The 27,990-nt window shown below is 38.3% G+C and overlaps 1 protein-coding gene across 1 annotated transcript; it reads left to right on the forward strand.

Annotated features, from left to right (window-relative positions):
• Nucleotides 1-7,446: 7,446 nt before the first annotated feature.
• Nucleotides 7,447-26,150, forward strand: LOC122640850 (thiosulfate/3-mercaptopyruvate sulfurtransferase 1, mitochondrial-like). The gene is made up of 12 exons (XM_043834110.1): nucleotides 7,447-7,690; nucleotides 9,395-9,580; nucleotides 10,674-10,733; nucleotides 11,030-11,092; nucleotides 11,742-11,866; nucleotides 11,983-12,145; nucleotides 16,868-16,927; nucleotides 21,462-21,520; nucleotides 23,616-23,697; nucleotides 24,540-24,603; nucleotides 25,676-25,743; nucleotides 25,845-26,150. Exons 1-12 carry the CDS (start codon nucleotides 7,589-7,591, stop codon nucleotides 25,938-25,940), a joined length of 1,128 nt encoding a protein of 375 aa, XP_043690045.1. The 5' UTR covers nucleotides 7,447-7,588; the 3' UTR covers nucleotides 25,941-26,150.
• Nucleotides 26,151-27,990: the final 1,840 nt, after the last annotated feature.

Raw genomic sequence — 27,990 nt, forward strand, 5'->3', positions numbered from 1 at the left:
GATTGTTGCATGCCGCTATGCCGATTTTAGGACCAAAACCCTAGAATTATCGAGTTTTCGGATCTGAGGGCCGATTAAAGATTTTTTAGATTTTGACTGATTCTGATCCAATCCGAATCGAATCAGCAGTGATCAATTTGAGCTCCGATTCGGTGTTTTTAATCCCTGTGTGAAAGCCACATCTCCTTTTGGCTCATCCATATAAGACACATTTGGGACCCTAATACACTTATTAGGAACCACAAAACCAATTGGAAGAATGACCCATGGTATCTCCATAATGTACTTGGATCATTGCCACCATCTTCACCATTCAAATGCTGGATCAATTGGTTGCAACTCTAAATCTGGCCAGGAGAGGATATCAATCACCACAATAACTGAACCCTTCCAAGCAAAACGGTATGGCCGTTGGTTCAAGCAACAATGGTGATCTCTCAAGGGTGTCAATTGATCTAGAACCAGGTACTCAGTCTGGATTCGGTTCAGTTCCAAAGAGTTTTGGTGTGATCTAGAACTGAGCCGAATTGGTTATTGGAATCCATACTTAAGGTTCGGATCGGTTTGGTTTCAATTCCAAAATTTGGTTCTTACATGGTATGGTCTCAGTTCTTGTACTCGATTCATATACTATGATATAGTAGTATGGGATGGGACCAGGATCCTCTACAATACCGGCGGGGCGGCAGTGCACATCCGACGGCACAGCAGAGGCCAGGTGGCACACATGGCACACATGGCCTCTGCTGTGCCGTCGGATGTGCACTACCGCCCCGCCGGTATTGTAGAGGATTTTTATCCTGGAGGCCATCGTTGAAATTTGACACATGAACAAAGAACAAAGAGATATACAAAATCTGGGCTCCAACCAACTTTGTCAGATCACAAAAAGGGGTGCTCGTTTAGAAAAACATGTCTAGAAAACCTAATTTTGGGAATGAAATTCTTTTTTTTTTTTTTTTGGGTACAAAGAAGATTTACTGATGAGAATCATGTGTACAGCTAGTGGCTTCAGATAAACAAAGATCATCAAGCCAGGGAATGGCAATCGGCCAATCTGTCACACATGATAGACAGGGCCTTCCTTGCCAAGGCATCTGCAATTATATTCATAGCCCTTGGAACAAAAAGAAAAGAGGCAGATACAAAAGCAAAACATAACTCACGAACATCTTCAACGACAACTGCTACATCAAGTGATGGAACACGGTTTTGATCTTCAATAAAGCTATAATCTCCTTGTTGTCTGATTCAACAAGGAGATTTGTGATTCCTAATTCACGAGTTTTGGGAATGAAATTCAGGTATCGATATAAGTTGATAGTCATAAGTTATCTATCTTTCAAGGTTGTTAAAAGGAAAGAAGATTTTTACGCACTATGGAGATCCTAAGACCGAAAATTGCTTAGATTCTCTCAATAGTTTCCTATGGTTTGGGGGAGGCAATTTTTTTTTTTTTAATGAAAACTACTAATCAATTAGCTGAAGCAGAAAAGAAATAACACTCACAGGAAAGTACATAAGAACCAGATAACCTATCTTTGTTTTCTTTTATTGCTAGCAAGAGCGCAGTGTCACCTGTTCCTTACTAATATAGTTTATAGTCATACAAGCCTTTAAAAACATTGGGAGAGGGTTGGGCATGCTGCCAGCTTTTGGTAAGCTAGCGGAATACACCAATCACAGAGCTGGACATAGGAGGGCAAAAGGATCTTTTCCAAAGGGAGAAGTGAGAGGAAGATACATGTTGGGAACCTTGGTGGCATGCTAAGCTTTTTCCAAAAAATATATTATCAAGTAAGATTAAGAAACAAGGAGAGGGATAGGCACACCACCGGTGTGCGTAAGCTAGTGGGTAGCACTAATAGGGGCATAGGATGGGATATCATTCAGGAGGTGCATGTAGGTCATTTCGAAAGGGGAAGAGAAAGATGGACACAATGGGCGCTAGCTTACGATACACCAACAGTGTGCCTAGCCTTTTTCCATAAGAAACATGACTAGTTCTAGCCCTCATAAGTCACTGAATTTCAGGTTGTTGATAGCTTCTTCACATTGGAAACCACCATTATATTCGTAGTTCTCTCCTTTGCCATGTCAAAGGGTAGTCCGAACCCTCTTAATTCAGCTCCAACCTCACGTTTGCGTTCTCTTGTACCTATTTGAGCCTCTACTTTGTGCCTACAATACTAATACGAATAGTACACCATTCCAAATGTCATGATGATATAGCATAGTTAAAACACGTACAAGATCTCTTTTTACCACATTTCCTGTTACCATAACATCTAAGCAATGGTTCAAGGTCGATAATATGATTTCCAAAGGAAATAAATGAAATATCATATGTTGTTTTGCCTCTTTGAACGATGAGTAGAGAAAATAAAGGATTTGAAGATCATAGCTTAGAGGCTATATATAGAAGGGCAATGTTATTGTCAAAGCATGTCCTACAACCTAAACCACCTAGATGTTTAAACTACATATATGGAATTTAATATATTCTAATGTATATATGAGAAAAGGGGGTGTTTGCTTCCAGGCTGCGTTGCCCTTATGCAGGTGCAAGGGCCAATGGGAGTGAGTGTACGAGCATCCAAAGGTATCAGCAAAGTGGTCATTTCACTGCCCCCATGTGAGAGGGCATGGGGGTTGCCCGACAGCGTTATTTTTACCATATGAGAAATATCTATATATCTTGCCTGCCTCCCTTCATTCATATGGATGTTGTAAATTGATTTAAGACATCACAAGAGGAAAACCCCTATATGCCCCACTAAGTTTGAGTATTTTCAAGTGGACTTGATGCCATTGTAAGAAGGTAGCATTGCTTTTGGTTAAAAAATAAATGTGACACTCCCCCCCCCCCCCAAATAAAGGGGAAAAAAAAAAGACAAAAGGTTTTATCCACAATCTTGCACAAACCGATAGATGAGGATGAAAATCCCCTCAAAATATCAGAACGACTCCCTTAAGAAAAGAAAATAATTTGTAAATATAGTTTGTGGAATTGTTTAGTGGGCCAAGGATGAAAACCATTTGGTATTCCACTGAATAATACATTGTTTGCCCAAAAATTTTTGAACACATTGTCACATCTCACTTACCTCTTGTGCTGAATTTTAACAGAATCATATAAATTATGAGCAAGCTTTGGTTGACTAATCATTCAATGGTAAATGCTTCATAAATGATGATACAATAGGGTGAATGTAAGTTGAAATTTGTTAGATGGTCAATCCACCTTTCCTTATTCAGATAGTTGGACTTTACTTTTTTCTACATATAAAGTTAAAAAAAGTAAATTTTTTCTATAAAATTGATTTTTCCATTGTTTGTTTTTAAAGTAAAATGCAAAAAAAAATAAAAAAAAAAAAAAAAAAAAAAAAAATAAAAAATAAAAATGAAAAAATGGAAAATTTTAATGTAAAATATTATTTACATGCAAAATTTTATAACAAAACAAACAAGAACTTGGTGAAAACACATTCTGAGAAAATTTACTAGTTAGTGGACCGTTCAGTTGAGATTGGTCAAGAGATTTGGCACGTATCCAAGGGGTGTTTCATCTATCCAATTTCACATTGGCCACGTCTTTCCACCACATGGGAATAAAAAAAACCCAATATTCACCATAAAGAACATGGGTGAGTCAACACAATTAGAATTTGCGCGTCGCTAAACTAACAAACAAAGCAACTAGAAGCTGAGACAAGATTCCTAGATAAATTACAAAATTCCCATTCTCTAATTTCCTTTAGCAAGTTAGAGAAATAGAGATGAAGTGCTACCTAACTTCACTCAAATCCTCAATCATTAATAAGAAAGGGATCTCAAACTCCAATCAATCATCAAAGAAACCCATCACGAGAGGGAAAACGTAAAAAAATGACGAAGAACCCTTAGAGACACGAGGAAAAAACAATCCTATTTTAGGCAACTATAAATGGCTTAAAGTTTCTACATTTGTACAATCTTTAAATAGCTAAAGGGTAATCAAATCATTCTTGATCTTGTAGTTGATTGATTCTTGATATCAAATGACTTCACCTATTTATAAGCAACAAAGTAAGTTGGAGTCAACCTAGTTTCAACAAAACTAGTTGTTAGAGTCAAACATGGTTTCTCACTCAAACTATTTGAATTATCTTTTCATTTTCAAGAAAAAATAGCTATTGGAGGTCTACTTCTGTTCCAAGTTTGTTGGAAGTATTAAATTATTTTGGTAGTTTATATTCAACTTATATTTATCAAGAAAAATTAGCTATTGAAGCTCCTCAATATCAGTAAGATGTTTATGAATGTCACACAAGTGGTTAAAGTACATGTTGCGTCAAGAAATCATCAGGTGGTCCTTCGGGTACCGCAACCTGCAAAAGGACGTCAGGGACAAGGGAGAACCGGTGTGGTTCTGGCCTAGGACTCTCCGATGCTCAAGTTAGATCTCTCTCAGCAACAACTGAATCACTGGAATTCAAGATGGGTCAATGGGGTAGAATACCTGGGTATTTATAGCTGAATATGGCGGTGTGGACAGTCCAGGTAGTTGGTGATAGGCTTCCTTGGTAGTAGAGTCCATCACATAGTAGATCTCTCCTCTTGGTAGGTAGAGTCCGGGTAGGGAAGGTGTTCCCTTGCAGATAGACATGCGTGCTCCTCAAGTGTTGGATAAGATCCTTGAGAGTCGTGCACGGGTAAAGTGCATCTTCTTTGGGATAAGATCCCTTCGGCGGTCGGATGATGTAAATCCAGGTGGTGATGACATTCCCAACTCGTGTAGTGACCTTGGTCCTTGAGTGACCTATTGGGTCTCTTCCTCTTAAGTCTAGCGGATGATTCTTGATGTAGCCGAGTCTGGGTCGTCCTCTCTTCATGCCATGTCATGTGATGGATCGGGATTGGCCCCGAGTATTTATGGTTTATCAGTACAAATGTTTCATTAATAATTATACAAATTAAGTTAGTCAAAGCTTAACCACGCAACTTATATCACTATTACACGGAAGGCCGCATGATTTTCATTGGAGACCACAGTTGCAAGAACTCAAGATTGTTACTCTCGGGTTTAGATGGAAGCAAAGCACGGAAGACTGCGTGATCGTATGTCCCGAAGTGACTTAGTTTACTTGCTCTCAGAGATAGTCAGAAGCTCACCACGAAAGACCATTAAGTCCTTCAGCTGACTTAACTCTTTAAGCACGGTTGTCCGTTCGAGATGGCATAGAATATTTTTACATTTTCTTATTTAAGCTCGGTTGTCCGTCTCTATGCATAGAAGACAATGGATAACAGATTTACTAACTTTTATAATTTTTTGGGTTTGTTCATTTAAGTCTTTTTGATGTCTTACTTCAGACATTTTCTCATCTTGTTGATCATATACATTAGGATTACATGGATAAACCAATAAAGCTCAAATCCTAATTCTAATCTTGAAAGATTCTCCAACTTGGTGTAGCTTTCAACTCTTAAATCTCTCAACACCATGAATGGACTGTCTTCTGTTCGTGAAAGTCTATTCTTAGTAGTTCTTCTTCCAATCAATATGCTATCTTTGTCTTTAATGGTTCCATATCAGTGGCTTTGGGTATCATCAAACTCTAATTAGCATATTAACATACATGTTAATACACCCAAACATATATCACACAATGGTTTTCATCTCCAAAACACATATCATATAAATAAAACTTCTAGGTCCAACAAAATGAAAAATCCATCTCCAAAACACATATCATATAAATAAAACTTCTAGGTCCAACAAAATGAAAAACCCCACTATGTTGGATGCCCTTGAGTGCACTCTCATTGGCTCCCGCTATGGTGCAAGCACCATGCAGCCTGACAACAACCCCCCCTCTCAAAAAGCATATTATAATCATGAAATTCCTTTCTAGAACAAGAAAATCTTTACAACAGAAGGAGAATAGTTAAAGGAGTTTAATCACTTTACAGAGCAGAGTGCAAACAAATGCTTTTAAAACTTGTTGATGTCAAGGCAAAATTACTTAAGAACTTTTAACAAGTATGCTATTTATTCCTTAAATCATAAGGCGATATGCTTTCTAAATTGTTAATCTCTACTACCACTTTGTATATGCATTTTGCATCTATTCTCTGATAGATCCAATTGATTGTGTTGTGTGATCTCAGGGGATGTAGGTTTGTAAGGTCATGTTGAGTCCTGTGTTGTATTTTTTTTTTGAGGGGGGGGGTTCTAATTCCCCTTCTCTATTGTTTTCTTTTTTATTCTAATATATTAGAGGGGGAGCGTTCTACGTGAGGGAGCACAGGGGCCGCACACACACGACGACTAATGAGAGCGAGCTCTGGCATCTTGGTGGGTGGGATTTCCACCTTTCATGGCGGTGGGATAGTCATTTTGCCCCCCATTGTGTCTGGGCATGGCTTGCGTCCCCCCACATAGAACATTTTCTCTATTCTTTCCTCTTTCATAAAAAACGGGAAGGGGTTTTCTTCACCACATAGTGAAGGAATCGTACAACCATCAATGTTTGCATGTCCTTTGGTCTCTATTTACAAATTGTCAAACATACTCCCCATGGTGTAATACCCTCCCAATGCCACCATCAATGTTTGCATGTCTTCTGGTCTCTATTTACAAATTATCAAACATCTTCCCCATGGAGCAATACCCTCCCAATGCCATTCGAAGGCCTCGGTTAAAGGATTCTCCATGATCGTGGTTGAAGGAAAACTCGGTCTTAAACAATATAAATACTATTATAAAATTAGAAAAATTATGGTTAAGCAAGAACTTTATAGTGCATGAATACCAAAATTAATGAATTTAAAATCTTTGTTTATTCAACGAATTATCTTTTACGAAAAAAGAAGGCTGCAGGGCTGTGTGACACCTACACCTAGACACAAGAATTGCAAAAATGACCACTCTACAACAACAACAACAACAACAACAACAACAACCATAACCTTATCCTAACTAAATGGGGTCGGCTACATGGATCCTATGGAGGCTAAGATAGTAGAAGAGATAAGAAAAGTAAAAGAAAGTAGAAGGAAGCTCGATAAAATGAAAAATCCCACCCATATTGATGCCCCCTCGATAAAATGAAAAATCCCACCCATATTTCTAGCACAGTGTTCCCATTGGCCCTTGGTGCAGGGGCTACACGATTGACAGCAATCCCCTCCCAATTTTTAAGGGAAACATACATTATCTGTCCGGCAGTGTGGCACCTGCCCTAGCGTGCGCACTCCTAAGTCCCAAGTAGAGTTCTTTTCCCCTTATTTTAATAGGGAGCGTTGAAAAAGTGGACCTCGTACAAACCATCTTCGTCCGACCGGGGCAATGGCTTACAGCCCTTTGGGTCCATTCAATAGTCTGCAGAATTGAGTCGGAAACTAGGAAATCTTTCTCTATATAATAACTTCACCGGGAAGGATTAGGACGTCGAAGAGAGAAAAGCCTTTGCAGCTCTGCTTTTTGCTCTTAGTTGATGCTACTGCTGCCGTTGATAAGCAGCCATGCTTGGATCCTTGCCTTAGATTATGTTCGGCTACAATTTTATTCGAATTTTAAATTCTAAGAAAAGTTTCTGATTAAATGGCTTCTACCCTGTTAACGAGGACACTTATGGGGCTTCGGTCGATTCGACCTTCGATTGCTTATACGCAGAAGCCACAAATTTACAGTTCGTTTGTCAATGTAAGTTAGATACTCTGGTTCTCAATCTTCCGAGTGTTCTGTTTCGAAGTCTTGTTTATGGGCTTGCATACAATCTGTTTCTGTTTGTGGGTTTTGATTTTTGTAGTCATAGTATGCTTGGAAGGTTGGATTTCTCCATTTGGTTTAGTACCTTTGATTTTAATGAGTGGGTAAAGGGATGATTTTTATTTATATCACCTGCCTTCTATGGTCATTGAGTTTGAATTTGCTTGTTTTATTATGTGTGGTTGGTTGAGTTTATGGCTTTCGTGATCTTGGTATCCTTATATCATTGGGTATCTGCCTATTGTTACTTTCTCGTATGTAATGATTGGTTTCCTTATGGATTCAGTTACTTTGATCTAACATGCACGGATATTATTTTCTTACTTCTTATTCTTTTCGCAAACAGGATTGCCTTTTTTTTTTTTTTTTTTGAGGGTGGGGTGGGTTGTAGGGGAGAGGTACGGCAAGAACAAAAGTGAAGACTACAAACTGAAAGAGACAATTCATTCTCAAGAGAAGAAACAAGAAACCCACTTTTGGGTTAAAAACAGACCCAAGCTTCCCCTCACTCGAAATTGTTTGTCTTTTTCCATGAGTTCTGGATGATCACTCGTTATAAAATTCATTCATTGTTGGTAGCCATGCTTTAAAAGTTACCCCTCATTGTTTTGGTAGCTGTTTTAGAATGGTTAATTCTTCATCTGGAATTTGGGTCATTTCTTCGAGAGTTAAAAAATAATTCTTCATAGCTTGGAATCGCTTTCAAGATATAACCTAGCCTAAATCAAGCGATTGAGTGAGCAAAGATGGCCTTGAGAAGGATATCACATTCTTTTCTCTGAATAATGTTCCATTACTATGGTCCATCTGATTGCATTGGGCTTGAGCTTACCACTTAAATGAGTCACCACATTATGTTCCATTTGCTTACATCTGTTTTCCTTGATCACCGTAGCACTAAGAAATTGGTCCCACCTTATAATCTAGTCTCATTCATAATTATCAAGGCGGGAAGGCGACCATGGCGTTTTAGACTGTCAAAAATAAAGGCGACACCGCCGTGGCGGCAAGGTGCCTGCGTAGGCGCCCAAGGCGACCAAGGAGTGTGGATGCCATGGCGTCGCCTTGATAACTATGGTCTCATCTATGAGATGATCAGATCACTGATGACAAACAGGATTCATATATATATATATATATATACACACACACACACACACACAGCAACACAGCCTTATCCCAACTAAATGGGGTAGGCTACATGGATCCCTGCAAAGCCAACATTTTAATAATGAAAGTAAAAAAGGGAAGGAAAACAACGACTATATATATATGTTCATTCATGTTTAGGAAATGGCTTTACGGAGTGGTTTATTGATGTTTTTGATATAGGTGATGTAATGTGGCAATTTTTACCTTAATATGCGAGAAAACCAATATCTGCTCCAGTGAGTAGAAATCATGCAATGCAATGTGAAAAAAATTAGGGGCTTTGGATAGGATGGAAAGGCAGAAACAGATTCAAATTGGATGGGGTTTTGTTGAATTGAGTTATTTATTTATTTTTTATTTTCTTTACTTCACTTGAGTATTAACTCCCTTATGAATTTGACTATTAGTTATTATATGAACTAAATCTGTTTTCCTTTTTTCCCCCCTTGGCTGAGATCTTATGTTGCTTTATTTTCTTGTTTCCAGGAAGCATTTTACAGAAGGACTGATCTGTCCCCTCCGTTATCTACAACTTGTGGTTTGGCCCGTTTTGCTATGGCTTCTTCAACACTTGGAGCAAAAGCAACTTTTGTAACAGAATCTGTGTCCACTAAAGATCCTGTTGTTTCTGTTGATTGGCTTCATGCTAACCTTAGGGAGCCTGATGTGAAGGTGGTTGATTGTTGATACTATATTCTTTTATTTTAATTGACATTTCTGCGAGTACAATTATACTGTTTTCTATTTAAAATGTTCCTGATACTATTTTTGTGACTTTATGCTCTCACTGGCAAGTGTTCAAGTTTTCCATTTCTCTTCTACCAATTTTCAGAGCTTGTTAAAAATGTTCTTTGAACTACCCTGGGGAGCCATCTACAGCACCCACTTTTGTATCATTCTATATCTGGACTAAGAGAGAGGGCACATAAATGTATACAAGTCCTAATTTAAAACATAGGATGCCTTTTTGATGGAGAAATCAACTGATATGTCACAAGCTGGCAGAATTTCAATGAAGGGGGAAAGACAGTACACATTGCATAACTGTGGGGAGGCTAGTATGAGAAGAAAAATTCAATATTTTTTCTCCTTCACGTATGTAAGTGAATGGTGGGGAGTGATATAAAAGAAGTTAGCAAAGATCTTCAAACTTGAAGTTTTTTCAAAAAGATGAGGGATACTTTCTATACACTCAAAGGCCCCGAGTCGACATCGAACCCACCTTCCATCGATATCGAGCCATGCCCTTTGACTATCGGGTAGAACCCCCCTACTGTCTAATTTACTTCGACATTCAGACAATGACATTCGACAGTTGATCCATTTCCTTCAATGTCAAGTACTGTTCATCGACAGCCACTCGATGTCGACCTCACCCCTCTTCGATGTCGACTTGGGCAATTTCACTATTGACACTACCCAAGAGGATCTTATGTTCAAACAAACTAACTAGATATCTCAAATATGGAAAGCAAAATTAAAGGCTCAGTTTCTTGGTGTATTGCATGGATTCTCTTGATAGGGCTGCAAGTTTCCATGTACATGATCAAAATGATCTTTTGAGAGGTTTTGACCAATTAGGGAGGGAATTTTGGAGAACAATATCTAAAGTTTGAATACATTGTGGCATAATTAGATGTAAATATTTATGGTCCTGAGGTAGTTTGTTTTGTTAAAATATTTGGGAAGTAATATTGTTGTTTTAGTTGTACGTAGATGCATTTATGTAAATCTACAGATTTTGACTATTTAGTTATTTCTTCAGGTTTTGGATGCTTCCTGGTACATGCCAGATGAACAGAGGAATCCAATTCAAGAATATCAGGTGCGGCTTATGATTCTGTTTGACTTTTCTTGATTTTACCAATACCTTTTCCATTGCATTGTAACTACTTTTATAGATTGTGTGTAATAGCTCAATAGACTTTGTTAATGGTTGTCACTTGACTCACTTCAGAACTCAGAAGAAACTCTTCCATATCACTTAATCTTTTAGATGACTTCGCTATGTTTTCTGTTTCATATTCTAGATTACTATTTCAGCTGCAATTCGGTTACAACTTGCGGAAGAGGAGCTGTTGTCTTACTCTTTTATTTCATTTTAATTTATCTTCTATACAGGTTGCACACATTCCCGGTGCCCTTTTCTTTGATGTGGATGGAATATCAGATCAATCAACAAAAGTGAGATGCCTTCTTTGACATCCTAAAGTATTTTTCTTTGTACATTTATTGCTTGGGTAAAGTTAAGCTACCAGGTCCCTTAGGCAAGTTTGGTTACATGAGCCCTTGACTTGAGCCATCTAGGATGATGATAAAGTCTTTCCACCATTGGATCAATAGGGGATCCTTTGGATCGGCCACATGCTACAACTCAATCATATGGTGTATTGTATGTTGTATATTGACTCAGTGACTCAATCATATTGTATATTTGCTTCATCCAATGCACTGTTTTTGTTATGAAGTTTTAATTTCACATGTTGGGACAGACAAATTAATATAGAAAACAGTACATGGTCCTTTTACATGTTCACCATATTAGATGAAAAGAAGTTTTATTTGGATGGTTTTGTCAATACCGTTATGACTAACAAAAGGATTTGATTAAGTCGTCATGCAACCATCTAGATGGGTTGTCTGTTGGGTTGAGAGTTTTGTAGGTGGGGCGATCATGCATCCCCTTCCACGCTGTCCTCTATCAGTATGCCTCTGCCTGAGAAGTTGTGGTCAATTTTTTGAGGTCTTGTGTTTCTTTGTTGATGTTTTTATTCTTAAAGAAATCATCATCTATCGGATGATCTGTGCGTTTAATTTAAACAATTTGGATCAGCTGCCACACATGTTGCCATCGGAGGAAGCTTTTGCTGCTGCAGTTTCTGCGCTTGGCATCCAGAACAAAGATGGCTTGGTTGTTTATGATGGGAAAGGAATATTCAGTGCGGCTCGTGTTTGGTGGTAAGTTTTATGCATGAGACGAAAAATCCAACATAATTAAATATCACATATGACCTTCCTTGCTTAAGCACATGTGTTTAATTTCTGAAATTTTTTTATATGTGCTGAATGGAAAGGATGTTCAGAGTATATGGTCATGACAGAGTATGGGTATTAGATGGTGGCTTGCCACGATGGCGTGCTTCAGGTTTTGATGTTGAATCCAGTGCATCTGGAGACGCTATTTTGAAAGTTAAGGCTTCCAGTGAAGCAATAGAAAATATTTATCAAGGAAAGACAGTAAGTTATTCATCCATCTAACATGATGTTGCATTCTTGCTTTGTGTGTTATATATTCTATCCAATAGAATTGTATTGTCTACTTTTACATCTTCTATACTATTTTATTATTTTTTATCCTCTACTGATTCAACATACTTATTATTCTTTTTTTTTTGAGGGGGGGGGGGGGGTTAGAGTAGATAATAAGATTACATGAAGTGAAAATGAGCTAAAATTGCTCTTTCATATAGGAAGATTGCACTTGTGCTTTTATTCGAACATTAAATTGCTTATGTGATGTTGAATATGTTCTGTAGATTTAGGAGTCTCCATTCACTATGGATTTATTCAAGACTAAAATGTGCTGTTTTAGGAACTGCCTTTCCACAGTTATTAAAGCTGACCATGGTCAACTAGAAAAAGAACCAGTATGCTGGTTACCAGTTCAACCACTTGGTTGACCCTACCAACTTAGATTTGGTAGGTGACTAACTTCCTCTGCCCAGACAGAACCTTCAAATGTCCTTCAGTTTTTCTTTGCTGTAATATTTTATCTCTATAACTTTCCTCAATTTCTGGAATCTAAATGATGCAGGTGCACTACCTTGGACCGACCCTAATCCGTTTGGGTATCCAAATAGAGATGAACCGGGTCCAGTTTAAGTTTTTGGATCTAGTAGGATTTTAGGAATTTATGTTATTTGGGGAAAATAATGTCTTTTTTACTTTATTTATTCTGTTTGCTATGTAGAATATTTGGTTTCCCAATTCTTCTTTGTTTCCTTATTTGAATTAGTTTCCTAGTTAGAGAGTTAGTTGGTCTTTATTTTTAGGAGTCTTTTATTTTTCTATATATATGGTGTAATTCCCCATTGTTGTATAGATTGAAAAGATCATTTGAGTTGGTCGTGTTTGAGAGCCTGCGTGGCTGTGTACGTGTGTGAGTTTCTTCTTCCCCCCCCCCCCTCCTTTGTTATGCGATTTCCTGTCCTCCCCTGCAACACTGACACTCCTCTCAGGTTTCCTCTTCTTCCCTAACCGGCCCTCCACCAATTTGGTATTAGAGCCGAAGGATCCATCTCCTTCCCCATCAACCTCTCTCACTCATTTCCCTATCCCCAGTTGATGTAGATCAAGCCTGTAGAAAGGGGAAAACAGCTGCAGGTGTAGGGTCCCCATGGACCAGCACTACACCCTACCAAGCCAACCAACTCGTGGACTTTGTTTACAGTTTTTTTAAGTCTATTAGGTTTAAGTCATTGTTTTCCTTTTAATTTCTAGTTAGAATAAAGTCTATTTACTTCAGCCCCTTGGGCTATAAATATGTAATTGCTCTTAGTAGCAAATTAGATTAGAGAATAATGAAAGAATTGCTTTGCCTTTGGCATCGTAAGGGTCCTGTGAGAGCTTGGGTGAGAGGCTTGGGTGAGAGGCCTAGGGTGAGAGACCCAATTCCTTTTCCCAGTCCATCACAATCGATTTCCCCTTCCATCCATTAGTTTTGTGAGTTTTTCTTCTTCTCCTACCCTTTTACATTACCAGTTAATGCAAAAATTGACCTCGAACCAGGGAAACCAGTGGGAGATCGATTGCAGCCTAGATCAACACAATAAGGAATAACAAATTGAATATAACTGAATTTTTTTTTTGGTTCCTGTTTACATATATGAAAGAAGAAACATAAAAGGATAAGAAGAAGAATAAAGGGATATAGAAGGGGGGATAGAATCAGCTCACTCAGCCCATCATCTTCTCACCCAGGGCCTCTCTCACCCACAGTCTCTCATCGTTGCCGCTTCTCACAGCTTCATTCATAACTCTTTTCTCTTAATCTCTGTTCTTCTCTGCTCAGCTTCATACTCTTATTTATAATAACCCAATTACAAAGCAACAAAGTCCCAATCTAATTAAGAAACTAAATAAATCTAGAAAAGGAAACTACTAATTCATAAAACCCATAAAATAGGAACTTCCTATAAAATCTAGCTGCCATACATCAAAATAGAAACTTCTTTTTTAGAGAACAAAATAAAACTAGTAACAAACTGAAATTAAAAACTTAAGGAAATAGAAACTTAAGCCTACTTTCTAAATATGAAAATAGAAACTAAACTTTGGCAGCATTAGGATAGAAGCTTTCTCCACTTGATGGGCCCACTAGATCTTCTAAAAAACATTCCCAAATAAGGTAAATATTGGCTGTGATACTGTTCACGTGAACAGTACCGTGAACAGTGTTTTGGCCTTTTTTTCTTCATATTTCGATCTACATCACTAGTTCTGTAACCTCACTGCAGCCTTTCATCTCCCCATCTTCTTCCTCACTGTAACAGCAAATAAAAAAAACACTCCTGACTCTCTTGCCCTCTTTCCCCTACACTGTGAAATCCTAACCCATCTCCTCCCTTCCCTCTGCAACCTTCCCGACACCCCTCTACTCTGTTTCCGCAAACAACCCTTTTAGGTTCTACTAAAAAAAAAAACCCCCTTCTCTCAGTCTCTCTCTTTACCATCTCCCGCAGAAAAACCCACCCCTCCGATTCCCTTAGCAACTCCCTCCCTTCCTTTTGCTCCATAGCTTCGATCGGACCCTCCCCCTTCTAGGATTTCAGTGAGTTAAAAAAAAAAAAAAGGAGAGAAGCAGAGAAGATAAGAGCGAGAGAAAGCCAAGGAAAAAAAAACCCCTCTTACCTGGTTCAGAATTCTCTCCTGATTCAACTCCTCATGTCGGCACCTCCTTCGAAGTTGCAGTCCTCATTGAAGTAGCAGTTCGTCGCTGAGGAAACCAAGCCCAACACGTCTCTCACTCCCTTCCTCTGTTGAGCTGAGATCTCCTTCGTCTGTGAACTCAAAACCCTGCTGGTTTTCCAAATTGACTACGGTACGTCAGTACCCCCCACCCCACTCACGACTTTAGTTTAATTCTGATTTTGTTTTTTTTAGTTTCCCAAAATTGAAAATACCCCTGACTTCCTCTCTTATCTCTTTTCCTTTATTTTTTTATTGTTCCAAGTAGGTCCCTAGCCATTAATTCTTATTACCCAGCATATCCTCACTTTGGTCTCCTTAATAATGCTTCAAGATTCCTTTAAATTACACTTCTGCCATCCTCGTATAAATCTCCATTTATTTACTGTTTTGCCACTAACTCCTTGATTTGAGTACTCGTATTTTTGTGGATCCATAATGATTCTGAATACAAACCTGGCCATTGATCCTTTTGTGTTCAACTTCAGAGTTCGATTTCCCAATGGAAAGCTTGATATGTTGTTTATTGATGAAGGGCAAAGCAACAATTTTTTCTTACGATGTGGTAGAGATGTTATCAAAGAACAGCCAGATCATTATTCACTCGAGGATTATGTATTCGTCGAATTCTCCATTTCTCAATATTGTGACGATGGATATTGTGAAGCGTTTGATTCTTCTCGGCGCATTATTAATTTGGGCCGAGAATGGTTGGAAGAACGAAAAGGCATTGTTGATCGTGACAGGAACTTGTGCACCCTACATCATTTCACATGTGCCAAACATTCATTCTTCATGGGTTAGTTGATGATGTTTGTTCTAAGCCAACCGAGGCAAGATCAGTGATGCAGCCTCAACTAAAACAGAAAATAGTGGCAACGGAAGACGAGAAGATTGTGGATAAGGTAACAACGGATTCCAGTGCAGTGAAAGCAATTCCTCCACATCATGAGTTCATTCTTCCCCACACATTTGCAGACATGAATGCAACCTCAAAGCTTCATATCTTGAATTTTCTTCAAGTTGCAGACATGGAGGCAATAGCACCTGCTTGTGAGCTTTAATTCTTTCGTTCTACAAAACTCGTGGACGAGTTTTTCTCAACACCGGGGGAATTGATGCAGGTGCACTACCTTGGACCGACCCAAACCCGTTTGGGTATCCAGAAGGAGATGAACCGGGTCCAGTTTTAGTTTTGGATGGAGTAGGATAGGGCTGTAAACGGATCGGATTCGGCTCGGATAGTGCTATATCCGCATCCGCATCCGCATCCGATTAGCTATCGGACGGATTCGGATAGTGCTAACCGGATACGGACACGGATACAAATCGGATATTTTATCCATTTACATGTAAATATAGCTTTTCGGATAGCTATAGCCTATCCGTATCCGCATCCGTTTAGCTTTTGAACGGATTCGGATAGTGCTAAACGGATACGGACACGGATACGGAAACTGATTTTGGCTAAGCATTTACACCCCTATAGTAGGATTTTAGGAATTTATGTTATTTGGGGAAAATAATGTTTTTTTTTTTACTTTATTTGTTCTGTTTGTTATGTAGGATATTTGGTTTCCAAATTCTTCTTAGTTTCCTAGTTAGAGAGTTAGTATTTGTTTTTAGTAGTCTTTTATTTCTCTATATATATGGTGTAATTCCCCATTGTTGAATAGATTGAAAAGATGATTTGAGTTAATTATATTTGAGAGTCTGCGAGGCTTTGTGCGTGTGCGAGTTTCTTCTCCCCCCGGGCCCCTGCCCCCCCCTCTCTTTCATCTCCTCCCCTGCAACACTGAGACTTCTCTCAGGTTTCCTCTTCTTCCCTAACCGGCTCTCCACCATTAAATGCCTCGTTCTTAGCTTCTTTGTCATAACCTCTAAATATAAATCATTCCAAGTTCCCACAACTTGGCACTTTTCTGTTTTTCTTCTGCTTTTGGTCTGATTTCTATTGAGTATTTTTTACTTATTGCACTCTTGTTTCTACAGGTTGCCCCCATTACATTTCAGACAAAATTTCAACCACATCTCGTCTGGTCACTTGAACAGGTTTGGTTCTTCATTAACCACTGTTTCTTATTTTATAGAAATGTGAGATGATTCTCTCTCTCTCTGAACCCATTGTCGCCCTAATACTAAGCATTTTGTCTAAAATCTAAATGTATAAATTGCAATGCCAGTCGGAGACTATGTTTAGAATTAAAATCATCTCCATTATCTATACTTTTAAGGCCTTTGAATCTTCTCAATGTTTAATTTGTGATCCTGACGTGGTTGATCTTCTTGGGATATTTGTTTTTCGTTTTCTATTTAGAAGATGCATGTAAAAGCTGGATACTGATGCATTCACCTGGTACCCATTGGTGATAACCTGCATAGGTAGGAGTAGCTTTTCCCAATCTTTGGAATGATTCTATATCTCATCCTACAATGGAATGGGAATTTTATTCAACTGCATCTGTATTCTTTGCAAAATCTCCTTGATGGCCAATATTTTGGGGCATTTTGGAGGAGAGAAATAGAAGAATTTTCTGATAAGAAGTCCCCTTGCAGTTGGTTATTGCTGATAAACGAAGATGATGACCTACCACTGGACTAAGATATATATGATAGTCTGAGGTTGGGCAAAGAGGTGTTTTAAGGTCCAAATTATTAGCAACATTTTGAGAGAGTAGGATATTTTTGTTTAACTTTCCTCAAAATTTTATTTTATCCTTAAAGAAGGTGAAATCTTCTGGTTTGTTTGCTTGGCAAGAGTCTCTTTGGCCGAAGAGGTGAGTCTTTCTCATGTTCATTGCAGTGTGACAAGCTGAAGTTTTGGCTCTTCTTCAATGTCTAAACATATTTTAGGTGATTGTCTATTTTTTTTTTCCAGGTGGGGGTGGGGGTGGGACACGGATGTAGTTCTCATAATAGTGGGAAATTCTAGCAATGTTATCAAGTCGATGGCTGGGGAAAGAACATTGCATCTATTACATTGATGGTGTCTCATCATCATTATCTCAGATTGGCTAATGTTTTGGTAGATCTCTTAGCCAGGGATGGTGTAGCAAGTGCCCTGTTTGATTGTAGAGTACAGCTGAGTTGCCAGAGTGTTCTTTGATTTTCTTTGTTCGTGTATCTTCTTCCCTCACCCCACCTTTTTCTTTCAAGTCTGGGCTCTAAGTTATTGATAGAAAATGTGATAGAAGATTTTTTAGAATTTCCAACTTTTGGTACTAAAATGTCATTTATTCGGCCCGGCTTACCTGATAACGGTTAGTTTGGAGTATGTTTAGGGTTTAATGTGGTTGAAACTTCAACTTCGAAGTGCTTTTTGTGTCATTTGATTTCAGGGTTCTTATATCATTATGTAAATTCCAATAGGGTTCCCAATTTTTTCTAGATAAAGTTTTCAAATAACTAGTGTTGCTGGATTTCATTTTTCCTTTTGTGGGTTTGAGTTTTTTCTTTTTCCAGCTTTTCTATTTGAGAGTAGTGATGCACTATCACTTCTGTGGACCGAGCTGAATTGGTGTCCAAATTTGGGGCTTTGGGTCTAGTAGAATATTTAAGATTTATTCCTATTTTGGGATAATTATTTCATCTTTTATTTTATTTTGGTAGATTAAGTAGGAGATTTGTTTGAGTTTATTTCAGTTTCCTAGTCTAAGAGTTTTTTTTTTTTTTTTTTTTTTTTTTTTTTCAGGAGTTCTATTTTCCTATTTATATGCATGTACCCTACTATTGGGATTTTAGAAATTGAAGAATGAACAGTTGGTTTAAGTTTGAGTGTTGCCTACGTGGCTTAGGCGGCTTGGCTGTCGTCCCCTCCCCCTTTTCCCGGTGTTCCGAACCTCCCATCCAGGAGTGTTCTTCATTTATCTTCCTTTCTTCTATTAATTTTCTGTTCTTATCTTCTCCCTTTCCCCTGTGCTGTTCTTATTTCCTACGTTAGATCCTTGCTGCAACCATCCTTTGAATAAATCATTCTCTCCCTCGTTTTGGGGTGGTAGTCTGAGAAGAGGGAAAATCATTGACGTTCCTTTATTCCTGGGCCATTTGGCCTGAGGTTTGGAGGTGTATTCATACTCAAAGAAGCGACTTACCTTTCTGAGATTCAGATTTGGAAACGCCCTTTTTGTGAGATTGATACCCGGGAAACTGGTGGTTCCCTACCTATCATTGCATTGGGATTTCAGTCACTGTTATGTGCATTAATAGTTGGTTGATTGGACTGCTACCTCTCGTATTCAATACGGACTGTCCTTGCGATTCTTCATCCGAGATCCCAAGTTGATCGGAACTCCAGGGAGGAAGAACTTCTCATCAATCCAGTCCTCCCAGCCGCTGGTTCAAATTGGGAGGTTGAAGACGATCCCCCCTTCCCCACGATAGCTCTATTTCTTTATTGGGCAAGAGATTGTTGTCTGGTTGCATAGCACCTGTGCCAGCACGGGGGGCAATGAGACTGCACACAGCGGCATCATCATGAATGCAATTTTTTATTTCATGGGGGGCAATGGTACTTTCACGCGTTCCTGTGTCTGGGTGCAGGAGCCACACGACCAGGTAGCGTGCTTTTTCCCTTCTTTATTTTATTCACTGCACTTCCACAATTACAGCTTCACTGTGTATTTATCCCTCCATATCCTCTTTTACATACTTTCATTCCAAGTTTGTCTCTCTTTATTTTATGATTTGTATCTTATCTTTTTCTTTTATTCTACTCGATCCCCTTGAAAGTTCTGGTTAATTACCAGATTGTCACTACCCTTTCACATTGACCTATTTAGGAACTTGGGTAGGCCTATTCGATCCCAGCCGGGGTGTTTTTTGGACCTGGAAATGCATTAATTAGTCAGTGCTTTTTTTTTTTTAGTAGAAAGCTTCCTGTTGAAAAGGAGGTAAAATTATTCGGTTCCTTCTTCCATTCACTCCTTACTGAGCATCTGAAAGTAGTGGTTTTGTTTTGGGGTGGGGGGGTTGTGTTGAGGTTTCAAGGAGATACCTGTGCACCCAACTAAAAGTTCATACATATATTGTCTGTCTGGTGATTGAATGTTCTAGTTTTCTGAAATTACTGAAAGGAATCAAGCAGGATGATGGAAGAATTAATTAGAATCCTTGATGTAAATTAAGTCTTGTCACACCTTCAATGCTTCTATCCATGGAATCAAAACTCGGTCGAAACCTGTCAAAACTGCAGAGACAACTTGGTTTCGACAGGTTCCAAGGCGAGTTGGACCTAAACTTTGAAAAATCCATTAATTTGACAGGTTTCGACGGTTTCGTAATGGTTTCGACCGAAACCAATGCAAAACCTGTCGAAACCAAGGCTATGCTTCTGTGGAGCTCAACGCTTCTCGAATCCAAGCAAATGGGTTCTTCAACCTCGATTCTTCCCATGGCTCCAACCCTTTGAGAATTCGATTCAGAAAGTAAACAGCACTGTTGCCTTGTTTTCTCGAAAGCAATACGAACAAGAGCATCAAAAACAAAAATATCACGAAAGACGTCGCAAGCGACGTGACAAACGAGCTCAAATCCATATCTCCTTAGTCCCTTCTTCCCACAATCCCACCTCTTCCTCTGCTGATTCTCCAACTTTCTATTTCTTCTTTGCTCTTTAATGGGGTTAGTTAAAGTGAAACCAGAGAATGAACAGTTGCAGCGCTAAAAACCACGAAAACTAGCCGTTGGTTGGCCCATTGAAAGCGAGAGAGAGAAGAAGAAGAAGAATAGCCGTTATGGAGGATTTATGATACTTTTATTATCTCTACAATTTTCTGAAAAAACTAAAAAATCTATTCTATGTTCGTTTTTATTTATTTTAATGTTAAAAAAATGTTAAGCATGTCTGTGTCTTGGGGCCTACGGTTGAACTGGAAAAGTGGAAGATAGTGCATTTACAGTGAGAAGAAAGTGATTATGGAGTCTGAAATGACCAAGTTACCCTTTATCTGTAACTGTCTTTTTTGACTGAACAGACAAAACTTGCTTTTGCCGTTTTATTGGCAATCAACAACCCAAGTTTAATGACACAAATACCCTTATAATGTAGTAGTAAACTGGGGTCAATAATGACAAGTACTATTTTCAGTGATTTTTTTGTCAATGTAATTCATGGATTGTGTTTAAAATGTGAAAAATAGGCAACCTGCAAAAAATCAGGTCTAAAAAACCTTGTTTTAGGGTCGAAACCTTGGTTTCCCTATCAATGGGAAAAAATCCCAGGTTTCGACCGAGATATGGTCGAAACTGAGACGAACTCAATTTCTGGCTGATCGAAACCTTGTCGAAACCTGAGTTTTAGAACCTTGCTTCTATCTTGGGATTGCTTCTTTCCAACCTTGTATACCTCCTAGTTTATACTTTGTGCGACTCAATTACTTGTAGCAAAGGTGGGGTGGAGATTTTCTTCTGTTCAAACATTGATGATGGCTTCTCAAAAAGCTTGATGAATAAGCCAGATTCCTTGAGAATGAGGCCTGCTAATTTACAGAAAATTGGTTGAGGTCCACCCCCCCAAAGGGGAAGCATGATTGAATATTATTTTGAGCACTATTTGCATGTAATTTATTCCTCGTTCCATTTGTTTCAGGTTAGAACAAATATTGAGGACAAAGAATACCAGCAAATAGATGCTCGCTCGAAGGCCAGGTATTCAATTATTTATGGTTGTAATGTTTTTATTTTCTGTTTAGATTTCTCTTGACTAGTATCAATTGTGTCATTCTATTGTATGTAGCATGAAGTAGAAAAGTTTCAATCAATTTAGAGTGGACTGTCAATGGCATGAAATCTGGCCACAAGGGGAGGATTGGAATTTCATTTTATAAAGATTTATGCTTAATTTTGCATATCATATAGTAATGATCATTCCTTTATTTGATTTTAAATTTGTTGCCCTAGGTCTTATTAATTGTTAGAACAATTTGTGCTTTTAGGCATGTATTTCTTTTCCAGTTGCCAAGATATTATGTTGACAGTTGACTATAACAGTTTTGCTTATTCTTAGGTCTTCTTCTTTCATCAATGATTAGGTCGTAACTATAATATCACCTCAACATTGAAATGGTGAAATAATGGACCAAAAAATCTACTGCTTGAAAACATATAGTATTCTGTATATACTTAAGAAAAGTGAAATCTGTGAAGTATGTTTAATCCAGTGTCTAGTCACATCCGTATATAGCACCTCCCCTCATTCCTCCCCACTCCTATACACCCCCCCCCCCCAAAAAAAAAAAAAAAGCCTTTTTGAGTTTCTGATGATAGGCATATTTCACAACACAGTATCTTCACCATCTTGTAAGTCCTAATGAGAGTTTTCCCCAGGTTGTATTGAAACAAAATTTTTAGTAGTTCCTTACCCTCTCCCTCCCCACCTCCCCCAAAAAAAGAAGGCAAGGCCGTACTTCCCTTTCTCTAAAAGCTCCATTCATCAACACATCTATTGTATGGAAAAGTTTTGATGTGCTTTGCCAACTGTGCTCTGGTTACGTCTTAATAGGGTATCATTTCAAGTCTCCACTCATCCTATATATATATATATATATATATATATCTTGATTGGCAACGGAAAGAAATTTATTAAAGACAAAATGAGCCTGATCGAGGATTCACAAGTACAACTTCAGTAACAAGGACTCAAACACAGGCATGGGTGTCGTCGTCATGGAACAAGAACTCGGCGAGATCTTGCTTTTTTGGAAAGGCGAGACGAGATAGGTGGCGAAATGGCTGGTTTACATTATCTCAGCCAAGATCTTGGTTCACTTAAGTTCCTGACCCATATAAAATGTGGAGATCTCACTACTCTCGCTGGTCTCGACAGAGAACCCCCAGTAAACCAATTTGCATGGTTTTGACCCCAGAATACCCCCAGAAAACCCAACCGCCTCTTCCATACCCTTGGATAGGGTACCTTCAGTTAGTTGATGACAACACTTATATGAATTGTGTCCAAGACTATGTGCGATTCTTCAGCAGCACTATGACATGGGAATCCTATGTGGCACATTCAGAGGCTTACATGATTCGACAATATGGCTTGGGATGATAGAGGTATATGTTAAGATTGATGTATTTTACACTTTTACATTTTTAATGTTTATTTAAGTTGTTTTATATTAATTGTATGCTTTGATTTCTTTCTATTACTAAATTATGTGTAGAATAGGGCTTATTAGTACGTCGTAGCCTACCAAACTAGGGTTCGAAGTCAAACTCCTATTTGGACTTCGATTTTGGACAATCTGATAGTGCCATTGTGTTTATATGACCCAAAATAGGTTGTGTACCAAGTTTCATGACCAAATTAGGTAAAAAAACCCACCGAAACTATCAATCGAGTTCAAAAAAAAAAAAACACCAACTCGCCGAGATCTCGGCCCAACTCGGTTTTTTGGCTGGGGGAAACCAGTACCGAAACCGAGTTCTCGAACCATGGTCGTCGTCCAACATGGCACCTGCTGTGAAAATAACATAAACTTCTAAGGAAAAATGTAGTTTAGGTGTCCAAAATATAAGAATGGGCTTCTGACATGGGGCCAAATTTTGATAAAAACTGATGTCCTTTTCACATTGAGTTCAACTGTAGCTGAAGTTAGAGAACTGCTTTTGAGTGCCAAGCACTGTTGGATCAGCAAGGAAACAAATAGAAAAACTAAGTAAATAAACAGAATTCTGTTAGGCCCACATCTTGTGGAATCCTGTACTTGAATTGATGGAGATGTTATTGGTTCTTTTGCAGGTTTGATGGAGTTGCACCAGAGCCACGAAAGGGAATAAGAAGTGGTCATGTACCAGGAAGCAAATGTATTCCTTTTGCTCAGGTCAAAAGCCTACTGTTATTCTCTTTTCGTGATTTGGAATCTGCATTATTCTAGGAAATGTTGGTCTGTACTTTTTTTTTCAAGTTTTTGATTCTCGTATTTTCTGAGCTGAATCCAATGTGTTCTAATCCAACCTGTCAGGTCTGTTGTTATTATTTTCTATTGTTTTATCAGAAATTTCAATTTTTTAGTCATCTTCGTTGCTTTTGATGCATCTCCCACTTTCCCTTGGTGCAGTGATGAGTTTCTATCCAGATTTTCTTCCTGACATTCATTGGATTTAACCTTTGAGAAGATCAGACAAATTATGATGTTAATTGAGCCTGAAGTGGGTGGAAAATGAATAGGGAAAATAAATGTAAAAGCTAACTCAACTAAGAATTATGCCAACTAAATGGGATCAACTACATGAATCCTACTTCACCATTCAAGTCTAATCAGTATTACGTTTTTTCAATTATAAGCAAAGTTAAGTCATGTTTGAATTTGTAAGTAAGAAAGTTAAGTCATGTTTGAATTTTATTTCAAGATGTGATTTTTAACCTGGAAACATTTTGAAAATTTTGAATAAGGGTTAGTTTTCTTCTTGTCATGCCTCTCAGATGTTGAACTATCTCGTTGTTTTGCTGCAATCTGGATTGTGGGAAAACTAATCTAGTAGAAATATTTTACTGCTTTGTATTATTTTACTTGCTTGAGGGTGTAATATCCATCTTACATGCTTTTCTCTGATCTCTTGAAAAACAAAAAAAATCTGAAATCTTAATTTTTTTAACCTGTCAAGGAAAAACTTCACTTAATCCAGGAACTTGTTCTGTAATTTGTGTGATGTTCCCTTGCAGATGTTGGATGATTCACAGACCCTCTTATCTCCGGATGACCTTAAGAAACGATTTGAGCTAGAAGGTGTGTAGACCTTCAAATTAGTAGTAATATGATCCAATTGAATTTTTTTATGTAGCTATTGAGATATTGTTTTGTGTGGTTGAACTAAGATTTTGGATTTTTTTTCCCACCATAGGTTAATCATGAAACATATCAATTAATAAGAGAATGTCTACACTATACAAAAGAGGGGAGAGGGGGGTACAACTGCCTCTAATATCATATAGGTGTATTTCTGATATTTTCTTTGCCAACTGATGCCCAAAAATTAGTTCAATTTTTATCTATCAAAAAATGTTTTTAGCCGTTTTGGCTGCCATGTAAGCTGGTTCATTGGTGATTCTCATATGTCCTGTCGTGTTTTTTCCCCCCATAACCTCTGAGAAGTGGCTGGTAGCAGGATCTTTCAAATCTTCTTTCCCTTTTCAAGTACACCACCATGAGCATAGGCATTATCCAAAATATGCCAAAATTCTCAAGAGCCAGCCCAAACTTCGTAACTGAAGTCTGAATGAAGAAAACATTGTGGCTCATATTCAGTGTGCCTTACAGAGAAAAAGGCAGGGAATCAGAACGCAGTAATCCCTTAAGATTAGATGGTTAAAGGTCAATATGCTCTGGGTTTTAGAGATTGACCACGGCTTTCAAGAGGTTCAAAATTGTGACGTTCAGGTGGACATGTCTGAGTTGTTTATATTCTAAACCCTCTTCTGTGTTTTTTCCCTAATTCTCATTATTATATTAAAGTACATATAAGTAATGTATTTCCTACATTTCCTGATAATCACATTCCAGCCTTCTCTCAGACCTGTATTTGTTGGGAAATTAAGGATTGGATGGTCACACACACACAAGTGACGATGACGATTTGAAATCCAGTAAGGATTCACACACATCCAAAAGTGATGATGACAATGTTCTATTCTATCCTTTTGTGTGTTGTGAACTTTCAGTGCTTAGTTTTGTATGATTAGTCATATAGTCCCAAAATTCTGAATATTTATATGGTTAAACTTATGTTATCTTCGTTGACATTCAGTGAATGTTTGGTCTCCATTCCACTTTTATTCTTCTCACCATGTTTTGTTTGCAGGCATCTCTTTGGATAAACCTGTGGTTACATCTTGTGGTACTGGTGTGACAGCTTGTGTTCTTGCACTGGTGAGTTTTCTTTGGTAAAACGAGAGAGATTATAGATCTGCTAAAGTGTATCTGGATTATGATATTTGAAAAAGATTTGAGTGCTTACAATCACCTTACAGGGTCTCCATCGACTTGGGAAGTCTGATGTTGCTGTTTATGATGGATCTTGGACTGAATGGGGAGCACAAGAGGACACACCTGTCTCCACTTCATAGGTCGAGCAGTACTTCGGAGGGTTATTCATTAAGTATGCCATGTGCAGAGTTTCTTCAGACCCAAAGAAATCGCGATGAAGCTGGTTGTACTCAAAATGAATCAAATACATCTAGGTTGCTTTTATTTTGAATGTGTTATAACATGGACATTTTCATTGAGGACTACCAAATGTTAGTATGAGTTTACAGAGAAACCAGATGTATTTAAAATTATCAGGTTCAATTTGAAGTTTGTTACTAGGGAGTGGCTTTTGAGATTGAAGGAAACCTGATTTTGGGCTTTCAGTTACCTTGTGTATGTGACGACCTTTTCAGGTAATACCATCTTTTTCAAATATCTTTCATGGACACCATAGTAAAGGGGTTGAAGAAAAGTGGAACTTGATATGGCATTGATGTTTATTCTCCTTCGATCAATACCAGGTCTTAAAATGCTTCCAAATGGTGTTTTCTTTATCAAGGATTTGCAGGGTATGTGTACAAACAGGCCGTCTGATTTGTCCTTTCATTGCTGAAATTAATCATGCCGAAAAATGTAATCAAATTAATGTGAGCTTTTCTATGGCGATTGCTACGACGGAGAGGGCTTTTCTTCCATGGATTCTAGAAGTGGGGCCTCTGTTGCCTCTTCTGTTTCATTGCATCTCTTGCGGGCGTTCTTCCATGGTGGCTGCGGGTATAGGAATATACAGGGTGGATGCATTAAAAATATAATTCGATATGATTATTGACAGATAAAATGAAAATTTTGGGATATGACATAGGGAGGCTGCGTTTGGTACCCATTCTTGAAATGCAATGGGGAATGGAGTCATTCCATGAACTCATGACTTTGAAAGGATAATGAGTTATATGAGCCTTGAATGCGAGCAGAGCTAGCCGATCTGTCTCATTTGAGCCTGAATCTGGCAAGCTCATCATGCAGTTAAATGCAAGTAAAAGGATGAGTTAGAATGCAAAAGGAGCAATGCATCAAAGTAGAACTCAAGATAACTACTACAATAGAAAATTAACAAGCTATTGTCTGGTGTAATTTTGAATTCAACAAGGTAGATGGAGTGGATTATTTATTTGAGAAAGTTCATAGTGGGTTTTGTTATGTGAAGCACTTTCTCAAACAGTATTTACCCATTTGAGAAAGTGTTTCACATAACCAAACCCACTATGAACTACCAAGTCCACCCATTTGGGGAGGAAGTGAGTCACACAACCAAGTGTGAGAGTCTGCTTAGTCTGGTCGCTTGTGTGGGTGGTCGGTGGCGTTGGATCCATTCAATTATTTTCAAAAATGGATGGGAATAAATTTGATTCCATGGACATGTTACATATAAAGGGTCCTCCTTTTACGCGTCACTATGCCTAAATAAGTATAATGCTTCACTATTTGTCACTTGTCATTAGGGGTGTAAATGAATAGCCGAAATCCGTTTCCGTATCCGTGTCTGCATCCGTTTAGCACTATCCGGATCCTTCCGAAAGTTAAACGGATGCAGATATGGATAGGCTATAGCTATCCGAAAAGGCGGATGCGGATATAGCACTATCCGAGTCGAATCCGATCCGTTTACAGCCCTACTTGCCATGTTCATAAAGGAACCCACAAACATCTCAATGGCTAAATTTTGGTAATTTTATCAAAACTTCAAATCATAGTTTGAGGCTTTGAGCAATTTTTCTTGATTGTTTTGGACTAAAATTTGACTATTGAGATGTGCGTGGGGTCCTTCACCACATGGATTAACCCATATACTGGCAAATGACGAAAGTGAAGCATTATAATTCACTAGGCATAGTGACGAGAACGAAAACCCTCCATATAAATGGAATTTTTTAAGAGATGGGGGAAAGAACGCCACTTGGGCATTCCAGAGACGCCACATCCTGGTCATTTATGGGTTTCCAGAGGAATGCAACGGTCATTTCGTGAGTCCTTGTATCAAGACGTAGGGACAGCGTGCGTTGCACGACCAGATGGTGTTCTCTTTCCCTTAAGAGATATTCAAAATATTACCCTATAATTATATAATTTACAAGTCTTAATGTGTCTAAT

This window comes from Telopea speciosissima, chromosome 9 (genome assembly GCF_018873765.1).
Source record: "Telopea speciosissima isolate NSW1024214 ecotype Mountain lineage chromosome 9, Tspe_v1, whole genome shotgun sequence".
NCBI classification, from domain to species: Eukaryota; Viridiplantae; Streptophyta; class Magnoliopsida; order Proteales; family Proteaceae; genus Telopea; species Telopea speciosissima.